We start from the raw sequence: 22,989 nt of genomic DNA on the forward strand, positions 1-22,989 counted from the left end.
TTTACCAGCCACTTCCAAACTGTCTACTTCGTCAAAAGTCAAAAAGGCAAAGAGCTGCAGCATTTAGCTCAAATGAATCAACTCTGCATTTAAAGACTTTCTGTTTTGCATAATTATGTGTGAATATAAGTCCTTTAGAAGGTTGTTATGCTTGGCTGACAATAGCATAACTATCGCAGAAAAGCCAACACTGGTGGTCACCAATTCACTTTTCATCTATTCGTAATTTTTCAAATCATATTTGATTTCCATCACCCTGTCCAGAGACTTTGCAGAAATCAAGTTTTTTTCCTGCTAATTTCTTCAGGTTTTTAATAGGTTAATAAAAGTTGTCTCTGTGTAAAGTAAATAAAAACTCAGTCAAATGCAAATGAAGACAGAACCTTTTTTTTTTTTTACAGAGCTCAGATTTAATACGTGTCACATATTCCACATGCGTTTAATTTTCTTGACACATTTGCGAAACCTTCCAATGCATTCGATATTAAATAATGCCAATAGCACAAGTGGTTTATTGGAAAACTATAATTTTTCGAGAGGACTGCTGGGAAGAGTTACACTCTGGGCAGTTCATCACAGTGTGGCTGATGCCATACTTCCTGAAAAATTATTAATTTTTTGAGTCAGCAAATTGTATTTGTCATTGATCCAGTGCATTGTAGAATTAGATTTAAGAGCGATAGCAGACACAAGATGAGGGGTTATGTCGAGTCATGGTTGAACTGAAGCCTGTGTGCTCTCCTTTAATCTGAAGTTTGTCTATTCCCTCTGTTCTTGAAAAGATATTTTTGAAGCATTCATACATAGGTAATGTATTTAGTGAATGTAAATACGTTTTTTTAACTTGTATTTGCATTGTTCACCTTAATTTATTCACTCATATGCACCACTCTGTATTTATACTTTTTTTATATTTTACTTACTTTTATCTACTTTCTTACATTGTTTCATTTGTACCAGGATTTATAATTTGTATCCTTGAAAACATTTTCCAAAATTAGCTTCTGGAAGATTTTTAAATTGCTTGACGATCAGAAACATTTTCGTGTGACAGAAAACTAAAAACATAAAACATAAAAAAGTTATTAAAAGGGACAAATGCTTTTTTTTTTACATCACTGTTCATGAAGGTATCTCTGTTTTTTTTAGTAAGTGCTTATGTTTTTTTCTTCCGTTCATTTCTCTGCAGCACTTTAGACGATGAGGGGACAAACCTCCGACAACAGAAACTGGACAGACAGGTGAGCCTCTGATGTCCTCACAGCTCTGATAAAAGAGGAAAAACAAGTCAATCACAGCAGGACAGATTTAAAGCTGCTACTGCTCCGTCAGTCAACTTCCAGTCAAAACCCACTGTGGATTCTGTTATCTTCCTCACGGGCTTTTGATGGGATGGTTTGTGCTTCTTCAGCACAGAAAGAAAACAACACACAAGGTGGTCTTGAGCCTCTGCCCACATTAAGCCTTTCATTCTCTTTAAATGTTTTCTCAACAGGCATTTTTTTCCTAACACAACAGATTTTAACAGGACCATGAGTCAGAATTGCAGAGTCCAGGAATCCTCAGTCAAACTGATGTTTGGCAGTCAGAAAACTGACACTGATGTTGTTGTTTCCTGTGAGCAACACTGTAACCTAACACGCTCTCAGGCTGCCTGTCTCAGCTCCTTGATAGACAAAGTAAGGAGCTTTGTTTATCAACGCTTCCTTAGCAGGGAAGAGAAAATCACTGAATAAGTACATTTTGAGTTCTCTGAATTTTCTTTTGGTTTTGTCATATTTAATTGATGGGTTTGCACGCGGCTGCTTCACTTGGCATTTATGCAAGCTGATTTTGTTATTTGAATAACAGAGATAAAGTTGTATCACCTTTAATAATTAAAGTGTTCTAGTTGGGTATAAAGTTTAATTCCTTTCCATTCTGACTATTAACTTTCTAACTGAGCCATAGAAAGCTTGCTGCCTACTGTGTCTTTTGCTTTTCATGCTAACGCTCTTTAAATTGCACCAATGGGAATTTAATTGTAAAGAGTTTTGCCGGACGGTGTAGAGCAGCTGGTGCTCTGTCTGCCTGGCGACCCTGGCAGACAGAGCACAGACAAACAAATACACACGTCTCTCTCTTTAACTCAAATATATCAGAAGAGGAAACTTGGAAAGCTATAACATCATAACCTGGCCTTTCATCAGTAGCTTAATGACAAAAATAATCCTTATGTTTGCAAACTTCTGATATAAAGAAAGCAATAACAAATCTTTTTCATTATTCTGGCATTTAGAAATAATTTTGGTTAGCCTTATTTGGTAAATTTTAATCTAATGTCATGGGAGAGAGGGAGAAATGGTTATGTGTCTTTTTATAGATACATTTTTGAAAACTAAATATTCATTCAACTATTTCTGTTTAGTTTTTGATGTGATTTAGTGGGGTTTTTTATAGTCTTACAGTAAAATCAAATTTTTTCTCTAATGGAAACCTTTAATAATTAAAGTGTTCTTGTTGGGTATATTTAGTCTGATAAAAGCCATAGAATCCATTTAGCAGCAGATCATTTGGTTTGACAGCACATTTCCAGTCATATAACATTGTTTCATTGTTTCTTAATAGATTTGTTCCAGCTTCCATTTAAGCAACTAAAACAGCTCACCAGAAAACACTGATAGACAGCAATAAATCCTCTTGCATACAACTGGGAAGGTCTTTTATGTGGCTCTCAAAAAGCTCTGACGCACAAAAGTATTTACTTCACAATACTGCTGAAGGTGTTTTTAAGACACATCAAGGTGCTTCCTCCAAGGATTGCTTTTGTTTTCACAAAGATGCTTGAAAAGACTAACTCTGAATTTTAGATGTGTAGATATCAGCTTAAAATAACTTCCACAAGTTATTTATTTATTTTTGCAGAAGGTTAAGGTGTGGTAACTTTTTGAAACCTTCTTTCTTTGCATGCCATACCGTACACCTTTATTTATAAAACTTTTCTTATACATTTGCATGTTGATATTCGTAAAATATGGGTTATTGGCCTAAATTGTTCCTTTGTAATCTCACTTCCCGTCTGACGATGCTTTTGTGTTCAAAACCTCAGCGAGCCCTCCTTGAACAGAAGCAGAAGAAGAAAAGGCAGGAGCCTCTGATGGTCCAGTCCAATGTGGACGGGAGGTCCCGCGCTCGTCGGACCAAACAGAGCGAAGAACAGGCCCCGCTGGTCGAATCGTACCTCAGCAGCAACAGCAGCACCATCTACCATGGTGAGAAACCCCAAAATGTTCAGAAACTCTCCTGCTTAGAATTAAGCCAGAAAAGATCATCAGTTCCAGTTTCATGGATAGAATTAGAAAACAGAACAGATCATAAATTACAGAATACAGATTGATGTAAAGCTGTTTACTTCCATTACCATTCTATGAAATAAAAATGTGGAAAACTTGAACAGTTAAGTTAAAATGGAAGGACGGATAGCACAAAATCAGTAGATTTGTGCTCTGATTATTTTTAACAAGGTCTCACATCTTGAAGTAGCTTGTTAGGACATTGGCTGATTAACTACGATTTCAAACAGTTCTCACATCGTCTTCCATAATAACAACTGGCAAACCTCAATGGAGAGTCTATTAAGCAGCATCAAATAGCTCTGAACAGAAATACATTACCTGGAAAATTAATGTTCTAATTTCTGAAAGATTCGCTTGTAGAATTAGAGAAATGATCTCCAAACTTTTGGGGCAGCTGACTGTAATAACAGGATGCACATGCGAATCTGGTTGAAATGTCGTCAGTAGAAAAATGTTCCAGTCTCCTGACCATGAAATTTAGCATCAGTGATGTGAAAGGAAACTTTGAAAGAGGCTAAGGATGTTGTATGCTGTGATCTTACAAAACCACTTTAACGTACCATGCCAGGAAAAGAAAAAAAAAATATTTGGGGTGGGGAGGAAAGAACTAAAACTTTGTGATGGAAGCAGAGGAAGGTCTGGAACAATCAGACCTTGTCCTTGAGAAACAGCAGTGGAAAGTTTTCACTGACCAAAAGAAAAATGAATTCATTGCCATACAGGGAAATTGGGAAACTAAAAATCACAACATTATTAAAATTAAAATCCATCACAGACTACCTCAAGATGTAAAGGTGCAGATTTTCTTATAATGAAGAAATTGCAAGAATTTTACAAAAATAAGCGTAATCCAAACCAAAGTTCAGCTATCAGATACTTGCCTGGTACTTTCAGAGAAAATCTAATTATAAATTGTAAAAGTGCTGCTAAAGAAGTGAATAGTTTTAAGCTTTGCTGACATATGAGAAACAAAAACAATATTACTTGTATAGAAATATTGGACATAAACTAATTTTCTTTGTTTGAAATATCAATTTCTGTCCATTTCTGTTCTCCACCTGAATGTTTTCCAGTGCAAGATCCCGAACGGGAGGAGGTGAAGGTGATTTTGGACGCTCAGCTGCCTCGCTCAGCCAAAAAGGGCAAAGCTTCGGCCAGCTCCACTCCACAGACAGGCAGTGAAAAGAAGGAGAGGAAGGGCAAACATAAAGGTTAGCCTACCACAATTCAAATTAACAAGCCATGAAATATATAACATCATAACTAACACTTAAAACATTTTCTTAATACAATTCACTGCAGTGTCCAACAGAAAAGAAAGAAAATACAAAGTAATTTTCATCCTGTTGCTTCAACTGTAATTGTTATCCTTGGATCCTTGGATAACAATCACAGTCGAAGAGCCGAATGTTCAAATAACTACTCCTGGCAGCAAACCTGATCAATGTAGCATTTCTGTTTTATTGTCTGTGTCTAAGCTCTGCAATGACATGTGACAGGAAGTCTCATTAGAGGCTGAAACATTATGCAGATCAAAGATCACGAGTTTGCAAATGTCACTTGTAGATTTGATGTACATCCAAGATCACGTACCTGCAATTTCTTGTTGCTTCTATCTATCATTTGCAGCATGTCAATGCAGAAGCATTGACACACTTCTGCAGATTTCCTGGGTGAAATGAAAATCTGTATTTCAGTTGTGTTTTGATATGTGAAGCAGATTATACTACTGAGAAGCATTTTAACAAAAGTTTGTTCTTGGTGAATGATGACCTGGCAGCGATCAACAGCCCGGCTGCCCAGCAGGACGACAGTCAGATCCAGATCCTGACGGTGGGCCATTCTGCTGCAGAGGAGGGCGAGGCAGAGCCGGTTATGAGCTGCACTCAGTCACAGAGTAAGCAGGACCTTCGTGTCACAATGCTGAAGAAAGGTAAGACCTCTGTTGTTTGAAAAGTCTTTTAATGACATCCACAGCTTTGTGGTTCACTGAAATACTGGACAGGTCATCGTCCTCACAACACACTCTCACATTAAATCTCTGAACAGAAGGGAGATGCTGCTTGTTGAAATCCAGCAAAAAAGGAGATTATTCTAATTATTTGTCATTTTGTAATTCCTAGCACACTCAAAGGACCACTGGAAATATGCATCAGTCCCCCACATGGCCCAGCAAGAATAAATGGTTATAGTCAGTGGATTAAAGTCTACAAAAACATTGACTGAGCAGGTGAAATTAAAGTGGGACTCTTAGACATCATGTTGAGTTATCAATTTCTCCTTGGCTGACCTCTGATCTAAGTTGCAGCAATCAGCGAAGATTCATATTTTTACAGAAATAAAAAAGACAGTTATAAATTCAATGCAATTTTTAACATGAGGAATAAATGTGCAGAATTAAGTGTTGTGTCTCTGCAGTTGTCACGTGTCCAAATGAGCACCTGATAAAACCCCATCTCCTTCAGGTTGTTAGGATTGAAGGGAAGCCTAACATTTTTTTCAGCTAAACATACAGCTGACACATAAAGTTGAAATGAATGGGAGCAATTACCAACTCAGGGTTTCCACTCTTGATGTGTGACGAACTGCATTAACTCGGCCTCAAACGTCTGTCTGATGATAATTGCTGCTCTTCTTTTCTCTCATCTGTCAGTCACACTCCTCATCTCCACTCTCCAGCTCTCATTAGGGAAATGGTGCAGTAGCAAGTCAACCAAAACTAAATGTAACTTTTTAATTTTTATGTGATAATTAAGTCACAGGAAAAAAAAAAAAAGTATTTCATAGGCACATTGGAGCAAGTGATAACTTGGTAAATAACGCTCCGTCTCTTTTGGTCTTCTGAGAAAACATAAGTCTGTGCTTCTCTTATTTTTACTAAATTAAGCAACTTGGATAGAAATATTAAAATAATGTTAACACTGGAAATAAAACACATTTTAAAGTGGAGGTTATTTGTTGTTTGCATTTAAACTTAGCTAACTGAGGTGTTGAGAGATACTCACTGATTTTCTAGCAACATGTGGAGAAACTCATCCATGTGTTTACCTTCAGATGAATTGATTACTGCGACAGTGATTTCACAGGTCTGCATAAAAAATCCATTAGACCGCTTCAGCTGATCCAGAACGATGACATTCTCACTAAAACTAGGAAGACAGAGCACATTACACCAGCTCTACATTACACTGGCTTTGTGAGGCTCACAGAATAAACTTTGAAATACTGTTGTTAGTTTATAAGTCACTGCTTAGCACCACAATACATGAAAGATCTGCGATTGTTGTACCAACCTTTCAGACCGCTCAGGTCTTCTGGTTCTGGTCTGCTCTGCATCCCCAGAACCAGAACCAAACATGGAGAAGCAGCTTTCAGCTTCTATGTGCCACTAAGATGCAACAAACTTCCAGAGAACTGCAAAAGAGCTGAAACACTGACTTCATTTAAATCTCAACTACAAACTCATCTGTTTATTGTTGCTATTAAACCATAAGAAATGAAATGTTGACCAACATATTTGATGTGTATTGTTGATTTTGCTGGTGTCACAAAAACATAATGTTTGTTACAGGTTTTCTCAATTGTTGACTACAGTATGTAACGTCTTTTATGACTTTTATATTGTATTTTTATGATGTCAAGCATTCTGAACTGTCTTGTTTCTAAAATGTACTATATAAATAAATTTGATTGATTAATTACCAAATTTAAATTAAAGCAGGTAGAATATTTTTTAATGTTGTTTAGATGCTTTCAATTTTAAATCTTCCCCACAGCAATAAGACTAGAGTGTGCAATCCTGCTGGTGGTTTTTCTTTCATTTATCTTTTTTTTCTTTCCTGTTTGTGTTCCATAGGTATTTCCAGCAGTATGAATTTTGATGAAGAAGAGGATGATGACGATGAAATTAGCTCAAGCTCTTCACAGCTCAATAGCAACACAAGACCAGGCTCTGCCACCAGCAAAAAGTCATGCAAGGTGAAATTAATTTCCCTCTTCACATCCTCCATGTCTTCTGATTGCCTGTCAACTATGGCACATTTACCATAGACCTGTGAATAATGAACAGAGAAAATGCAAGTTTATTACGTTGCTCAGTTTCACTCCTCGCAGTTTGATGCTTGAAGTTCAAGAAATTGAAAATGAAAGTTTAATGTAATTAAAGTCATTTACAATTTCTGGACCCATCATTTGTGTTTATTTGCTGTACTGATGTTTTCTCAAATCAATTGGCAATATCTTGCAGCTACTAATAACCCCATAATTGTGTGACTCCAGGAAATAAAGTAGTCTTTAGGTACAGGAAAGAGACTTGAAATACTGAGCCCTGGAAAGAATATCCCTTTGAGATTACTGTAATCTGGGAACATACTCCTGAAAACAGCTCTCACCATCACAATTTAAATCAACACTCCCTGTCTTTCATAACCTTAAATTGGCAAGTTGTTCTTTGACTAGACCAAGGGAGTGCAGCCATAGAAGTCAACCGCCTGAATCCTGCCTGTTTAGATTTTGAGTGATTCAGGAAACATAGTAATGATTTCCTGCAGAACCTAAAGACACAATAAGGAGGTAAAATAAGTCATTAATCCAACTATGTTGGAGCATGGACACATCTAAAAGATGCTGGACTGCACGGGTGAAACCGCAAGAGAAAATTCATAATAGAGACTTAAAATGGTTAATCCACAGCGTGCGTGTTGTAAATATGAGAGTAGATGTAAAGGGTGATCTGACTCATTTAAATGCCGACATTTAAATGAGTCTTTGTGTAAGTATGAAGTGGAAGGTCTTCTCAAATTTATGACTAATTTCTGTGAAAAAAATAATAAAAAATTGCCAGATGAAATAATTTTGGATTTACAAAGAGCAGAGCTGTTTCAGTTTTGCAGAAAACACAGAAACAATAATTACTGAAGACATGTCACAAAGGTGGAATCAATCCCTTATTCAACTGAAACCTGTCTGCAACAAATTGCGTAAATTGCACTTAAGTACAGAGTCTTCACTTTTGCAGGCTAATAAATAGAAGTGAAATATACACACTCTGAAGAAGATCTGTCCTTACTGCGCTAATTAAGTAAGGTGCACTGAGGATCTCTGTCCCACTTACCTGTTGTACTGAGACTGAGAGAACACAGAGGTGTCAAGTGAGCATCCAGTAATGGAAACCAAATGCAAGAAGAAGCACATCATTTCTTCATTTCTTATGTTAAATCAGGTCAATGACGTCACTTACAACTGTTTTTTATTTATTTATTCTCATGTAATGGAAACTAGTGGAAACATGTAACGAGTGCAATATTTTTCTAAAGGATAGGTATGATAATTTTATAACCTGCTAAATTTTTACATCAAGCATTTTTTTTTTATGGATGCATCACACTGTAGTCGGAAAACGTTTTCTTCATCGCTCTCATCATTACCCTGCATCTCTTCAGCTTCTTGCTGAAAGGAGGTCGTCTACATGCTGACATATAAACAAGAGCAAATTGCTCCCATCTGCTGGACCTGTGGAGAATGTGTTTAGTGCAACCTGCTTTGTGAATGCAGGGCAGAAATACAGCAAATACCAGGAGGAAGTCAGTCGCAAAAAATGGAGATTGAGTCGCTTCATGAATTTCCCGCCTTCAGAAATGTTTGACTCAAAACAATTATTTTTTGAAGATCAGTTAAAATGCAGAGCATATTTGAGATCTTATAATTTAACGATATTTACCTTGTAATGTATATATAATTTAATTCAGTTTCCTTAGTCTTCCTTATCATGTAAAAGTAGAAGATTCTTAGACAAAGAGTCTGTCAGTCAATAAAAGTAAAACTGAAATTTCAGAAAAAAAATAACTGGAATAAGTAGATAATTAAATTATTTTTGCTTAAATGGCTAACTAAAACTTGCATTAGAGGAGAAGAAGACGACGTGACGTGAGTAAAAGTGATTGGCATTAGCATTGATAATCGATCCAACCATTTTCTGTGTGCCCTTGTGCCGAGTTCGCCCGAAACGTATCTCCAGCGAACGTTTCGGGCGAGAGGCGGGGTCACCCTGGACAGGTCGCCAGTCTGTTGCAGGGCATTGATGATGTTTATCCAAAATCATGTAGTCAGATAATCTGTGAGCGCTAGGATATTTACTTCCTTTGGAACAATAAATTGCATGTTTCATCATTTGTAAATGAAAATGATTAATGTCTGGACATTGTGTTTACAGCTTTCACTTTCCGTATTTTCTCTCTGCTAGTCTAATCTTCGTCTTCAGTCTACTCAATCTTCTTTCCTTCACTGGATCTTTATTTTTAGGCACAGCGTGCTCATTTTTTGTCCCTGTGGACAGTTTGATCTTCAGACTCATTATGCCACCTTACCCTGTTTCAACAAAACCCCCTAATGACATATCACTCACCCGACCACCATTTCACCCTCAGTGGGCTACTGTCTTCCACAGGAGGTGGCCTCAGCACCCACTCCACCAACAAATGAACCTGCCATTGACATTGAGGATCTGGAGGAGTTTTCTCTGCGACCCGCACCACAGGGTGTCAGAGTAAAATGCAGAATCACCAGGGACAAGAAAGGCATGGACAGAGGAATGTATCCTACCTACTATCTTCACCTGGAGAGGGAGGATGGCAAGAAGGTGAGACGGCTGTGAGACGAGCATTTCATGAAGGATTGTGTCAGTTTTTTGGGGGGGTTTTTTTGGCCGAAAATTGTGGTAAATGTTCATTTCACAACATTCATGTAATTCTACTTCCTGGATTTAAAAGATGCGTTGATGCGACTGTATCTTTTACAAGTTTTTCTTTTTTCTTTTTTTTTTTTTTGGTTTCTGGCTCCATTTTCCTCAGGTATTCCTGTTAGCTGGAAGGAAAAGAAAAAAGAGTAAAACTTCAAATTACCTCATCTCCATTGATCCCACTGATCTGTCCCGTGGAGGAGAGAGCTTCATTGGAAAACTGAGGTGAATTCTTTAAAACCATGTTGCACTACAAAGGGGATGTTTTGCAGTATCACACAAAATTACCAACACATTGTCATTACATTAACAGCACTCCAGCCTGCATTTAATGGTGCAATTTTTAAAACCAGAGTTTCTGGGCGGTTTTGGAGAAACTGGAAAAGTATGGCATGTATGGCATAACGAGAAAATAGAATCTGAAAGGGTATTTTTATTTTCAGACTTAATTTCCTGTTGCACTGTCAACATAATATTTTTTAAAAATAAAATGTTGTATTTCTATCTGTCCATTTATCTGTTTCAGCAATCATACAAACAATTCCTCCAAAGATTCATCCCTTCATAAATCTTTTTATTCATCCATCTTTTCATCCATTCTTCTGTTTATCATTCATTTGTGTGCCTTCCTTACAGGATTTTTTGTTTATTGTAGTTTTCATATTTATATACTGACGTTTGAGTCTGAAAAAGCAGGGAATGTTGAAAACTAATACCTGGTTGATTTCAGATCTTCTTCTGCTGATATAAATGAGCTTTTGATCATGGCAATAGAACATAGCATTTTTAAGAACCCTTCATTAGTGGAGATTAATGTTTCTCATTTATTTGGTTTTATCAAAGAAGCGGCATAACTCTGATAAATGTGACTGATTGCAAGTCATTGTTCTTAGTTAAAATGTTCAATGACCTGTTGATTAAAAGTAATTATTACAGTCTTGGATTGATGGGGCTGGGAACTTCAGAGAGAACAACAGTCCAGCGGCTCCATAGAAACTCAGTCATAGTTTTACGCATTTTCATCTTCAGAGGCGGCCTGACCGCTGCTCAAACCTCGAGACTAGAACTACAATCCTTCTTAAATGATTGAGATCTGTACTTTTATGAACTGTTGCATCTAATTTCTCAGGGGTTCTTGTGAGATGTGCCTTCTAAAGGAGACATAGACTCAACTTTTAGGACTGTGGATATGAATGCAAATTTTTAGACTTTGATTATAACACTTCATGTGATTTAGTTCAGGCTTTGTGTGGGCGTTCAGATCAAATTCCAGTAAAATACACTGAAGTTTGTTGGAATGTTACAACAAATCTGCTAATTACAAGTTACAACTAAATTAGATTTGGTAATTAGGTTAAAAAAAATTAGAAATGATGTTCTAAGCTGATGTTAATATAATTGTTAACATGAAGGCTCCTTTTCACAGAAGATTATTAGCTTTGGAATATATATATATATATATATATATATATATATATATATATATATATATATATATATATATATATATATCATTTTTGACCAACTGGTCTTTTTTTTTTTTGTGGATTTTTGTGAATTTTTATGTTATAAATGCCTCTGAAGTTGTCTCTGTTGTTTGCTGTTCAGCTATAATTGCAGAATTATAGTTCTGCAATTACAGAATTATGATTATATAATGAACTATAATTTTAGAATTATAGTTAAATCCAATATGGCTGACAGAATAAAAAGCATGCCGACCAACCCAGTCCCTCCTTCTATTGTAGAGATATAAAAAAAGATTTTGACATCAAGTGACCCCTGAAGATCAATACTACTGATGTATTTTCCAAATAACAACTTTGTATTTGGAGAAAATTACAATTGATCACCTAGAAAAAAATAAATTGAGAAAAAAAGTTATATTTGCAATTAATGTCCACACCTTTTTTACGCCTTAAAAAAACAGTTCTGAAAAAAATCCTGACATAAGGAATCATAAGTCATGCATGGAAGGGCTAGTTACACACAGCCACTAGGAAATCCCACCTCAATTTCCACCTGAATTACTCTTTACATGTTAGTTCACATCAATCACACACTCAATCTTGAATTAGACATGAATGCAAAGTGCTGTTTTTGCAGGTCAAACCTCATGGGAACCAAGTTTACTGTTTATGACAATGGCCTAAACCCCATGAAGAGCACCACCAGCCTTGAAGCCAGCAATCTTCGCCAAGAACTAGCTGCCATTTGCTATGTGAGTATAAACATTCTGAGAATGAAATGCAATGGTTACCTGATTTGCAGTTATGCAACATTTAATATTATGCAGAAAAAGAGGGATGTGAGATTGCAAACATGTTTATGATTTTACTGTTATGCAACTAAAGGAGACTCTTATGATCAACTTAAATATATCTTTAGAATAGGTATATATCTATACTGAGGGTAAGGTACGGGTATGTATGGTGAAAAAGATTGCATTATGTTAAGTTAATCCAAAAATATCTTTATTTGTGCAAAAATAACTTTTTCATATAATATCATGAACATATTTAAATGTATTGTTATTTACATGTTCTTTTTGTTTGTTCTTTACCCCAAGTTTTAATGTAGCCGATATTTGCAAAATGAATCATGTATCTAAATCTATCGTTTTATACATTTTATTTTAGTATTTTGATATTAAGAAGGATGCTACATTATAAACAGAGCACATTTTTGTTTAAGCATGATTTTATTGTATCTTTACCAGTTAATCATCTATTTGATACAGGAAACCAATGTTTTAGGATTCAAAGGGCCTCGCAAAATGAGCGTCATCATTCCGGGAATGAACATGGACCATGAGAGGGTGTCCATTCGGCCGCGTAACGTAGGTCTCACTGCCGCATATGTGCTAAACTATCTGACTCCCCATAATAGTTTTATAATTGGTCATAAAACTGAAATGGCTGTTGCTGAAGGTGTTTGTTTGCTGTTCATTTCAGGAGCATGAGTCACTGTTGGCCAGGTGGCAGAACAAGAACACAGAGAGCGTGATTGAGCTTCACAACAAAACACCTGTGTGGAATGATGACACTCAGTCCTACGTTCTGAACTTCCACGGCAGAGTCACGCAGGCTTCTGTTAAAAACTTTCAAATCATTCATGACAATGACCGTAAGAGCCAAATGTTCACATCACTTTACATTTGGGGATTGATACAAATTCTCAGTGATGCATTGAGAGCATAATGTTCAGAGTCTGATTTTCTTCTCGTTGGCTCACTTTACGGAGCGGATATTACCGCAAGGCAAATCATTTTAATTGAGTAAATTTAGCAATGAGGGCAATAAATGTAACAAATTAAAAAGATGTGACGTCAGCAAAGCTATTCCTGTAAAAAGTAACATTGTTAAACAGGTAAAGAAATAGACATGAACAGAACATTTTATTAGCTGTGAAAGGTTTTATCAATTAGTTATTTGGGGCTTTTGTGAGACAGCCGAGGAGAACAAAGTGTAGATATCAGCAAAATAAAAAAAGATGTGAGCAAAGTAACTTTCATGAGAAAAACGAATCACAGCATCACTTCTTCCATCAGATTCAAGAGGGAAAGAAGCAGCATAATGCTGCTAATTACATGCACATTATTAATGAATCATCAGCGAAAGTGACCAGCTCTGTAAAACGCTGTTTATACCTTTGAAAAGATTAGTGGTTATTAACTATGTGGCTTTACCAAGGACATTGTAACCACTTTTCAATCTGTAAAAATGGGTGTGGTTATTTTAAAATTCAGCAAGGTTGAGCATTCTGCTGTGATAAAGATAATTCACAAGTAACCTGAAGTAGCACAATTCTCTAAATCTCCTCGTTCTTACACATCTCAAACGTGACAGTCCTCACTTTGTTTCCTAACTTTTGTGTCTTGCCGGGAGAAGGCCTTTTCTCTCTGAAAAGCATATGGCAGCACAGCTTAGGTTTGCATTTAAAACAGTTTTTTTTTTACTGTTCACACCACAATGTTTGGCTAAAATCAATGCAGTTTAAACATAAACATTTTGTGACAACTGTTGAGCATGGTGGAAGAGGGGTCATGATTGGGGTTACCGGGAACTCCACTGTATGAGAAAGTTTGGGAAGTCAGTCTATTGTTGGCTAAACCTTGGACCAAACTTGGCCAATACAGTGCAATAGTAAACTGGACCAGAAGAAAATAATCCAAGGTGCTACAATAGTTTACTCAATTTCATGACATCAGATACAATTAAAATGAATTTCTTTGGAGTGACATCAAAAGAGCTGCAATTTAAAAAATCTTAGAAACTGATCAAGAAATACAAATGTCAAGTGTTTACAACTAAGAGCTAGTTTATCAAGCTGATGGGATTTGTGTACAATTAGGCTTTTTACCGAAATTATACAGTAAGTTTAGATTTTTTGGAAGATGCTTTCATGGATACAATGCACATAAAGGTTAGTGGCAACTTAGTGGCAACGTAATTTCAACAATGTGATACATGCAGTTGAAGGAGCAACTGCATCAATCAAGCAGAAGGGAAAGATCACCAGACACAAAGGGTAACTTTTAGAAAAAATAAAATAAAGCATAACACTTTGCAGAGTTTGATAGTGATTGGATATACACATGGCTGATTGTCTTGCTTTGCATTTGTCCACCACATGGAGCTCAATCTTTACAACATAGTGTGAGATGACACAAGGTGTGTGGGTGTCTTTGTTTACCAACTGGTTCCAACATGGAATCCATGTTGGAACCAGTTGGTTCCATGTTGGGGCCTCTAGGACATCTGCATACCATATGCAAAGTAACTGAACAACACAATCACCCATCCTCATGCAACTTACATCCCTTAATAAGCCCAAGTATTGGAGACAGAGGACACTTCAAAGTCTCCTCACTTTCACTCACTGTTGTCACTGACAGCTTGAAATTCCTAGGACAAAAATAAAATTTTTATGTCAGTGTCGATTGAGTAAAACGTGTTTTCTTTTACAGCTGACTACATTGTGATGCAGTTCGGCCGTGTGGCAGAGGACGTCTTCACAATGGACTATAACTACCCAATGTGTGCGCTGCAAGCCTTTGCCATTGCCCTCTCCAGCTTTGACAGTAAACTTGCCTGTGAATAAACTGGAATCTGAGGTTTAAAGAAGAGCTGATCTATCTGTCCTTAAGGGCTGCTTGTGTATCCCTCGGGTTGGTTTGAGATCTTTAAATCACCCGATGCCCTAGAATTCCTGCATACTGCGAAATACGTTGTGGGCTTCAAGTCCTCGGTGTCTGTGTGTGCCTGCGGTGGAAAAGGGGTAAATGGTCATGATCTGTGGAAGAAAACAAGCACAAAAAGTAATCCACTGGTAAAATCAAAGGAATTGGTCTCGACTTATATTGTAATTTTGTATACTACGACTGCATTATAAAAACCTGCACTGTTTCTTTATGTAGTAGCTTTAGAAGTTTAACATTTCCTTACTTGTACATTTTAACTAACAGGCACACAAAAGTGTGTTTGAATCACTCTGTGTATTTTCTTTCCGCAGTCTACAGCACAGTCTCACACACCCTTGTTGTGCATGAATTCTTCCCGGTAGATCAAAGATAACATTCTGATCAGAGTATTTTGTTATTTCCACATTTCATGCATGGTAATTTAATTTTCTGCAATCATTTGTAACTACTTCATCGGTATTGGCTGTTTGGTGCTGCAAACATTAATCGTCATTGCAAAAAAAAAAAAGAAAAGAAAAGAAAATCACTTACTTCCAAAAGAATCAATTAGAGACTCCAACTTGAAAAGGGTAAAGGCATGTTACACAGTGCTGTCTACCACATATTGTGTCACACTCTTCAATGTGAATGTACAGGATGATGGTGCACTTTACTTTGAATTATGTGATGGAAAGATATATTGCTGTACATACTTTATTGTGCCTTTGAAGATGAACTCCATATTTGAAGTTTGGCCACAAAATGACTTGAACTTGAATTAATCTTTGTGTTTCTTGCTGTCCTCGCGTTCACTGAAGATATTTCTCTAAATTTTAGTTTAGCTCGTACATACAGTATGTTCAGAATGGATGAACACATTTGGCTACAGAAGAGTCAAGATACTTTATTCCAGAGTTTCAGTGCGTCTATAGGTAAATTATAGTTAGTTTCACAACTTCACTCTGCTCATTTCCTTATTAACGCAGCAAGACCTACTGCCAACAAACAAAGAGGTGAATCCATCTTTTGTTTGAACACATATCTTTTTCTTGACATTTTCATGAGCCTCATACTCCATTAAGGAGTTTAATACATTCCTCATCTCACTGGCAGTAAATCAATATATCACACACTGCTCACATTTTTACTCAAAATATTTTTCCTCTTCCTTCTTCTGGGACAGAACCTCTTTTTGTCAAACGTAGTAGATTTTCTATTTTACAACCATTGGAAAAATATGCTGAATGTCAGCAAAGAACAATCGCTGATTCTGCTATTGTTACTGTGGGTTCTGAGAAGATCTTTACCAAATGTGCTATTCTTGTATTCAGTTGTGTTATATTTGAAATTTCTACTTCCAAATGGTTGATAATCCTGCTGTAAAATCTGCTTTTCTCATATGTGTCCAGGACTCGGAGGTTCTGTCATTTTCCGGTTTCAGTGCTGTCATCATTATGTACAGTGAATGGTGTACAATTTTACTCTGGTATAAACAAAGTCCTTTACTCATGAGAAAAATAAACAGTCTGTCAAATGAAATATCCTGGATGTTGATAATTCTTTTAAGCAGTTAAAGTATGAGAGCAACATTTCTTAATACCAGTAAAATCACAAAGCTCTGCCTGTTTTCTTTTTTTTTGTTTGTTTGTTTGGTAAAAACTAGAGCACTCTCACTATGTCACAGATTATAGAAATGCCAGAGACAACAATGCTCGACTTAAACCAATCATATAAAATCACATAGTCACTGTTGTAACCTAATTTCAAACCTCTCATGTTCTTTGCGTCCATTTCTCCAAGTCGCCATCCCTCGCCGCAATAGTTGTAGGTAGCAGTGAAACAATATTGCCACATTTAAGCTGTTATAGCTGGTGTTCCCACTCATTTTATAGCCTAAAAGCTCTAACGAATAGCGGTTACCGGATTGCATAGTATGTAAACAAATGGCAGTTCCGGTTTACGGCGGACGTCGCGCCCATAAATCACGCAAAGCCTCATGGGGGCTAGGAAAAAGATGGACAAGTGAATATACTAAGTATGAAGAACACAGATGAGAATATGATGATTTAAGGGTGCACAATGGGAATTGGTGGACACTTACAGATTTAATTGTAAATGTCAGTAGACACACCTAAATATGACACAAAACTAAAACAAACAAAACAGATCTTTCTTAAGAAACAAAATGTAAGCAAACAAAATAGTTATTTTAGTATTTATAAAAATATTATCCTCCATGCTGAGAATTAGGACATCACTTGGAGGAAAAAAAAATCATGTATATTTCTCACTAAGTCGTGGCCATTGTCTTTGGTGTTATTGCTGTTGATAGTTTTTCCCTGCATGGCCGTCATTTCAGTGAGGAGTTGGGATAATCTGTGGCGCTCATCATGTTTGTATTTAACGCTGCTCAGTTAAATCAAACCATAAGAGGGAGCCAAATATTCATCTTATGTTCCCAAAAAAGCAGGAACATCAGTCAAGATGTCAGCAATCTAGGCTGAATTGGATTTTCTGTTATGATGTTATAATGTCGACTTCAAATCCTATGCAATTAAGCTTGTTTATGAAATGTGTCACCTGTACCTGTCAGGACAGTGTTGCATTTTTGCAAGAGTTTTGTTTCTCAGTCTCCCTGTTAGCGATGATACTTGCCTGATAAGTGTCATTGACAGCAACACTTTTGCTCTCTGTTATTACTGTTCAGTATGTGAAAGAACGAATTAAAAATGTTTCAACTAAGTGATAAGTGACATAAAACAAGCGGAGGTGGAAGTATTTCAATATAGAAAGCACGTATGTAACATGTTTCTTCTTCTTTTTAGTGACAGATTGTGAAGAATTTAATGGATAGTAATCAGACTGAATTTCTTCAAATCAATGACAAACAACTAGAAAAACAACAAAATACATTTTCCTATATGTCAGGTCTTTAAGCTCAGTCATCATAAACCAATACATTTGATTACACTTTTCTACAGTGAACAAAAGAAAAACATTTGCAATGCTTTTATCATTGGATGATGTTTCTCAAATAAGTTTGATTTTTGGTGGTTTAAACATGTGAGGGATAACGATTACTTCATGGGCAGAATTAGGTCACTGTAAAAGTTTCTCTTCTGTTTCTCATCCTCAGGACATTCTGCCCGACCTCTTTTGGGGCGTCTGCATGAATCAGATGTTCATCTTCCAGTGGTGCCAAAGTTAACAAATACTCCTCTTCATCTTCCTCTGCTTGTTCCTCTGGGTTTGAGGAGCCTTCACAACTAAACTGCAGGCTTTCTGCCTCCATCAGAGGATCATCATCATCAGCTTCCTCCTCCTCTTCTACTTCTATGTCCTCCTCCATCTCATCCTCTGTTTCCTCATCTTCCTCTTCCTCATAGGTATCCTCTTTGGGGTAGTGGAACACGTGTTTCTTCTCACTGAAGGTTATTTGCTTCTTCCCTCCGCTGTGTTGTTGCAGCTCTTTGCTCACCTCCAAACCAACTCTTTGCTGCTTTCTGCCAATAACAGGAGATGCAGGAATGAGCAACTGTTTCTTCTCCTCTTCCTCCTCTTCATCCTCCACATATTCAAGCTCTTTGTCCTCTTCTGCTTCCTCTTCTAATCCCCCAACTTCTTCTAATTCTTCCTCTTCTTCCTCCTCATCTAAATCTTCTTCCTCTTTCTCTTCTTCTTCCTCTTCGTCTTCCTCTTCCACAATGGAGAGTTTCCTGGCCATGATCTCTTCCTCTTCCTGCTCCATCCTCTCTGCAAGGGCCTCAGCAGTGGGTTGGCTGGGATTCTCCTCCAGCTTAATGGTCTCGTACTTATGTCTATCACAGGAATCATCATACGCTGGATAAGTCTCCTCTGGATAGCCTGTGTTAATGGAGCATGGAAATAGTCAGCTTTACATAAATAAAATGCTCAGGGTTCCACTGGAGGTAAGCCCTGCTCCTCAAACATATTTTCTGAAATTATTAGAGGAGCTTGAGGATTTATACTTGAGCACATACCTTCCCAATCTGCACCGTAGGGGACCTGCTCAGCCTCCATCTCGGGAGAGGCTCCCTCCAAACGGCCCTCCTGCATCAGCAGTGTGATCTGTCGGAGTTGCCTCAGGAGTTTTTCTTCCTTCTTTGATGTTGAAGTTTTACTCTTTCGCATTCTGCCACTATAAAGCGGAACAAGTTAACTTGAGAATATCAGGCAAGTAAATTACTTTTTATCAAAAGCTAGCTGTCAGGTTTTTACTAAACCGCAGTAAAAGGTACACAAGCTGCATTTTTGCTCATGAATTCTTCAACATTTGGATTTCCCAAAAGTGTGTTATTGTAGAAATATCAATCTTATCTTTCTGAGGCTCATGAGGGAATGATTGCCCACTTATTGTTTTTCTTTTAAATGTCTATCGCCATAGAAAGTGCACCGCTTACTGGCACAGTAGCTCTGCTACTTTATGAGAAATTTTTTCTTTTGAGATTTTTGCTCATTTTCTAGTTGAAAATATTACTTATTTTAAAGTTATTTTCATTCTCAATTTTTGCTTTTTCTCTTTAGGCTAGTCTACCATCAAATAATATGTTTCAATCATTTTCAAGATGTCGGTTGCAATAGGTACCATAGAATAGAAACTCCTTACCTTGAAGAACAACGACTCCTCCCTGAGACAATCCTCTCCAGCATTAATTCTGTTTGCAGAAGTTTCTCCTGAAGCCTGGCAAGCTCATGATCAGTAGCTGAACATTTCATAAAAATAAAGTGATTAATATAAATAAACAGTGCGATAATTTACAAATCATTTCAAATGATTAAAAAGAAAATCAAGATCACTTTCATGTACTTTCAAAATTAATTCTGCCGGTTTTCCCGTGCTCCTGTTTTTTCCTAATATGTTTCTTAAAAGAGCAAAATAATAAAAACAAACACAAAACTCTCCCATGTGAAATTTACACCATCATACTACAAAACAAAAAGTCTGAGCCACACTCAATGCCAGCAAACACTTTCTGTGTCTGAAAGAACTTACCACTTGTGTTCGATGTGGTTTTTGTCTTTTCTGTTGAGTAGATCTCAGATTTTTTCACCTTTCCTTTACATGTTAGCTGTGAACAAACACAGTTATGATTACTAAGGCTGCAGCATCTTTTAATTGTTATACTTTATAGTTTAAATAAAACTCATAATCGCCTTGACAGCAAAGAGTACATTTAACTAAGAGTGAACATTAACTAAATATAAGAATCATTATAAGGTGTATTCATCCCACACACAATAATCTACCAATTAGTTGTTTGGTTTGTCGCACTGATTACCTTATACATAATATAAAGGATGTAAAGCAGAATCCCAAAGCCGTATGTGGGTATGACTTGAGCCATCAGGTTGTATTTCTTGCCCCGCCCAATACTTTGAACTTTAACCCTGGCTTCAACAGTGTGTGTGAGGGAGCGAGAAGAATCCACGTCCCAGCGCTCCGGGTCTTCTGACACTGACAGCTGATGCATCCCAGGAGGGTAAAACCCAGGTCCAACTGCAGGAGGTGAAAAATAATCACTCAAACTCTGCTTGAATTGATTTAACAAATATTACTCATTTTAAAAGAATAATCATGTTTAATGATTTTTGTGTGCAGAACCAGCTAATTTGAAAGTTGCAGATTTGTTCATTGTCAGCACATATTTATATTATCCTATTTTTCAGGCATGTTTGAAATGAGGTTTTGCAGTAAACCTTTAATAAAGTATATGTAGGAGTAATGTCATTCATAAAGACCAAGCCACATTTTTCTAGTTTTATTTTTATTAAAAATAAGAGCTGCTTATTTAAAATACAAAATGTCAAAATGAAAGATGTGCTGCCGTATTATTTTAAATTCATAGTTTCAGAAATATCAAGAAAGAAACGACCTTTCCCCCTGTAACAACAGAGGTAATTGGATGTGCACCTTGCAAAAAAAAAAAAAAAAGCAAACAAAAAACAAATCTACTTTTAGAAATTAATTCCCAAAACTTTTGGGAATTAATTTTTTGGGTGGGACTCCCATTAATAACTTTTTTCCCCTGTCTCTATTTCTATTTGTTTTATCATGAACTCTGAACTAACCTGAAACAAATTAGGTCTGTTGTGTGTTAAATATTGATTTGAGTTATATCGTGAGGTCCTACATGAGTTGCTATCTTGAGTTATTTTAAAAGTTGGACTCTCTTTTTCATAATCTTCTCCAGGGTGACTGACTTTGTTTTTTAATATGTTCTTTATACATCAGAACATGATCTGTTGCTGTTTGGGATCTTTTTTGCCCTCATCATGTCAGATAAGTTCTATTAAATGGAATACTCATCAAGCAATAATCAATCCCAGTAGTGACAGGTATAAACTGAAACATTATTCACACTCGTTGGCGGCGGGTTTCCAATTCACCGATTTAGTTTGGATGATCTTTTAAATAAAACTGTCATTTGGAAACTCCTTTTTGTGTTGATTCAAGTTAACGTTGTCGGATAATAAAATTTGTTGGATTTTAAACATGAGAGGTGGCACATTTTTCTTTCTTCTTTTTTCAGCGCTGCACATAAACTTCCCTTACCACATGAATGTATATTAAAAACAGTAAACACATTTACAGTAGGGTGGATTTTTAACCCTTGAAAATTCTCTGTATGGTGCTAGCTGACAACAACAAAAGAGGGACTCAAGATGGAGTAGGTTGGATGATGACCTGATAAAATGCCTTACCCTCAGACTGGCCCCTCTCATTTTTTCCTCTGGGTAAAAGCATCCTGGGCAGGAAGAGAGACACACAGAGAACAGAGCATGATATGAGGGTAACCTTCTGGCAAGTTGTAATGGCCATCCTGTCTCAGAAAATGACTGCCATCCAGTATTTTGTCGTTACTAGATGAGCGAGATTCTGTCCCCAGATGTGAGCTCTCATGTGACGATGTTGCATCCAGATTAGTGAGGATTAGAGAAGCTGCATTCAAGCGCTGTCTGAAATATGGGCTGCAAATCTGTAAACAGAAACCGGCTGCTTGTTGTATAGTTTTATAGACTTTTAACTACCACAGTATGAAGATGGATAATAAAGCAATCTAGCCCTTGATTTAATGCTTCAAGTTGAATTCATTAAATTAGTCATAAACTCAGCAAAGTCTAAGGCCACTGAAAGGTGCTATAAATTCATTAGTCAATAATGTTCTGAATTTATTGGAAGAAATTTATAGTCACATTAGGTCATACAATTTTTTTTTTAAAAGTGAGTGGCTGCTCTCAGTGGTAAGTCTTGAATGTATTTACAGCACATCTGAGTCAATACAGACAAGTTTCAAAGAAATCACAACAGATTTTCAAAGCTTGACTTATGCCACACTTGGATAATGAAAATGTTCCTTCAGCTATTTTCAGACTGAGCTGAATTATATTCTCAAACTTTCATAAATCAGATGTGAGCACACTTTCAAAAAATGATCTTCAGACTATGTTCAGGTTTAAGGGTCTTCTCCCTCTTAAAAAATTCTGTTCTGCAAGATTCAGGTGATTTTCTGGGGGATTAGCTCATATTTTCACGTTGCAAAGAGACACTCATTGGAATCATGTGTGTTGGATGCATTAATAGCATGCAGTGCTGGAGGTCTGATGTCCAGAACCAAGTGACACTGATTAAGAAGCACTTAAATTAAAATTAGCTTTAATGAGTGATATATGACCACACTTTCAAAATGTCCATTTAAGTGGTAAATGCTCTCTTT

General features: G+C 36.7%; 2 protein-coding genes across 3 annotated transcripts in view; one reads left to right on the forward strand and one right to left on the reverse strand.

Annotated features, from left to right (window-relative positions):
- Nucleotides 1-16,792, forward strand: part of tub (TUB bipartite transcription factor) — a 39,856-nt gene extending 23,064 nt beyond the window's left edge. For both annotated transcript variants that reach the window (XM_055036425.1, XM_055036426.1), the window contains exons 2-12: nucleotides 1,190-1,241; nucleotides 3,089-3,251; nucleotides 4,409-4,546; nucleotides 5,116-5,268; nucleotides 7,192-7,313; nucleotides 9,781-9,972; nucleotides 10,184-10,296; nucleotides 12,178-12,292; nucleotides 12,812-12,910; nucleotides 13,026-13,197; nucleotides 15,041-16,792. In XM_055036425.1, the coding sequence (XP_054892400.1) occupies nucleotides 1,190-1,241; nucleotides 3,089-3,251; nucleotides 4,409-4,546; nucleotides 5,116-5,268; nucleotides 7,192-7,313; nucleotides 9,781-9,972; nucleotides 10,184-10,296; nucleotides 12,178-12,292; nucleotides 12,812-12,910; nucleotides 13,026-13,197; nucleotides 15,041-15,174 (1,453 nt within the window). In that variant the 3' untranslated portion in view covers nucleotides 15,175-16,792. The remainder of the gene's footprint in view (nucleotides 1-1,189; nucleotides 1,242-3,088; nucleotides 3,252-4,408; nucleotides 4,547-5,115; nucleotides 5,269-7,191; nucleotides 7,314-9,780; nucleotides 9,973-10,183; nucleotides 10,297-12,177; nucleotides 12,293-12,811; nucleotides 12,911-13,025; nucleotides 13,198-15,040) is intronic.
- A 404-nt stretch (nucleotides 16,793-17,196) lies between these two features.
- ric3a (RIC3 acetylcholine receptor chaperone a) lies at nucleotides 17,197-22,174 on the reverse strand. The gene is made up of 6 exons (XM_055036427.1): nucleotides 21,977-22,174; nucleotides 20,554-20,771; nucleotides 20,268-20,343; nucleotides 19,881-19,977; nucleotides 19,255-19,412; nucleotides 17,197-19,117 (listed from the first exon to the last, which is right to left on the reverse strand). Exons 1-6 carry the CDS (start codon nucleotides 22,092-22,094, stop codon nucleotides 18,348-18,350), a joined length of 1,437 nt encoding a protein of 478 aa, XP_054892402.1. The 5' UTR covers nucleotides 22,095-22,174; the 3' UTR covers nucleotides 17,197-18,347.
- Nucleotides 22,175-22,989: the final 815 nt, after the last annotated feature.

The sequence above is a fragment of the Poeciliopsis prolifica genome, unplaced genomic scaffold (assembly GCF_027474105.1).
Source record: "Poeciliopsis prolifica strain line A6 unplaced genomic scaffold, Auburn_PproV2 SCAFFOLD011, whole genome shotgun sequence".
NCBI classification, from domain to species: Eukaryota; Metazoa; Chordata; class Actinopteri; order Cyprinodontiformes; family Poeciliidae; genus Poeciliopsis; species Poeciliopsis prolifica.

What these genes read in the sequence shown, in the direction of transcription:
- ric3a (XM_055036427.1), bottom strand. Translation starts at nt 22,094, where the DNA reads ATGGCCATTACAACTTGCCAGAAGGTTACCCTCATATCATGCTCTGTT. An exon ending in TCCTTTATATTATGTATAAG is followed by an intron (nt 20,344 to 20,553) that starts GTAATCAGTGCG and finishes GTTTGTTCACAG; the next exon opens with CTAACATGTAAAGGAAAGGT. An exon ending in CTACGGTGCAGATTGGGAAG is followed by an intron (nt 19,118 to 19,254) that starts GTATGTGCTCAA and finishes CCATTAACACAG; the next exon opens with GCTATCCAGAGGAGACTTAT.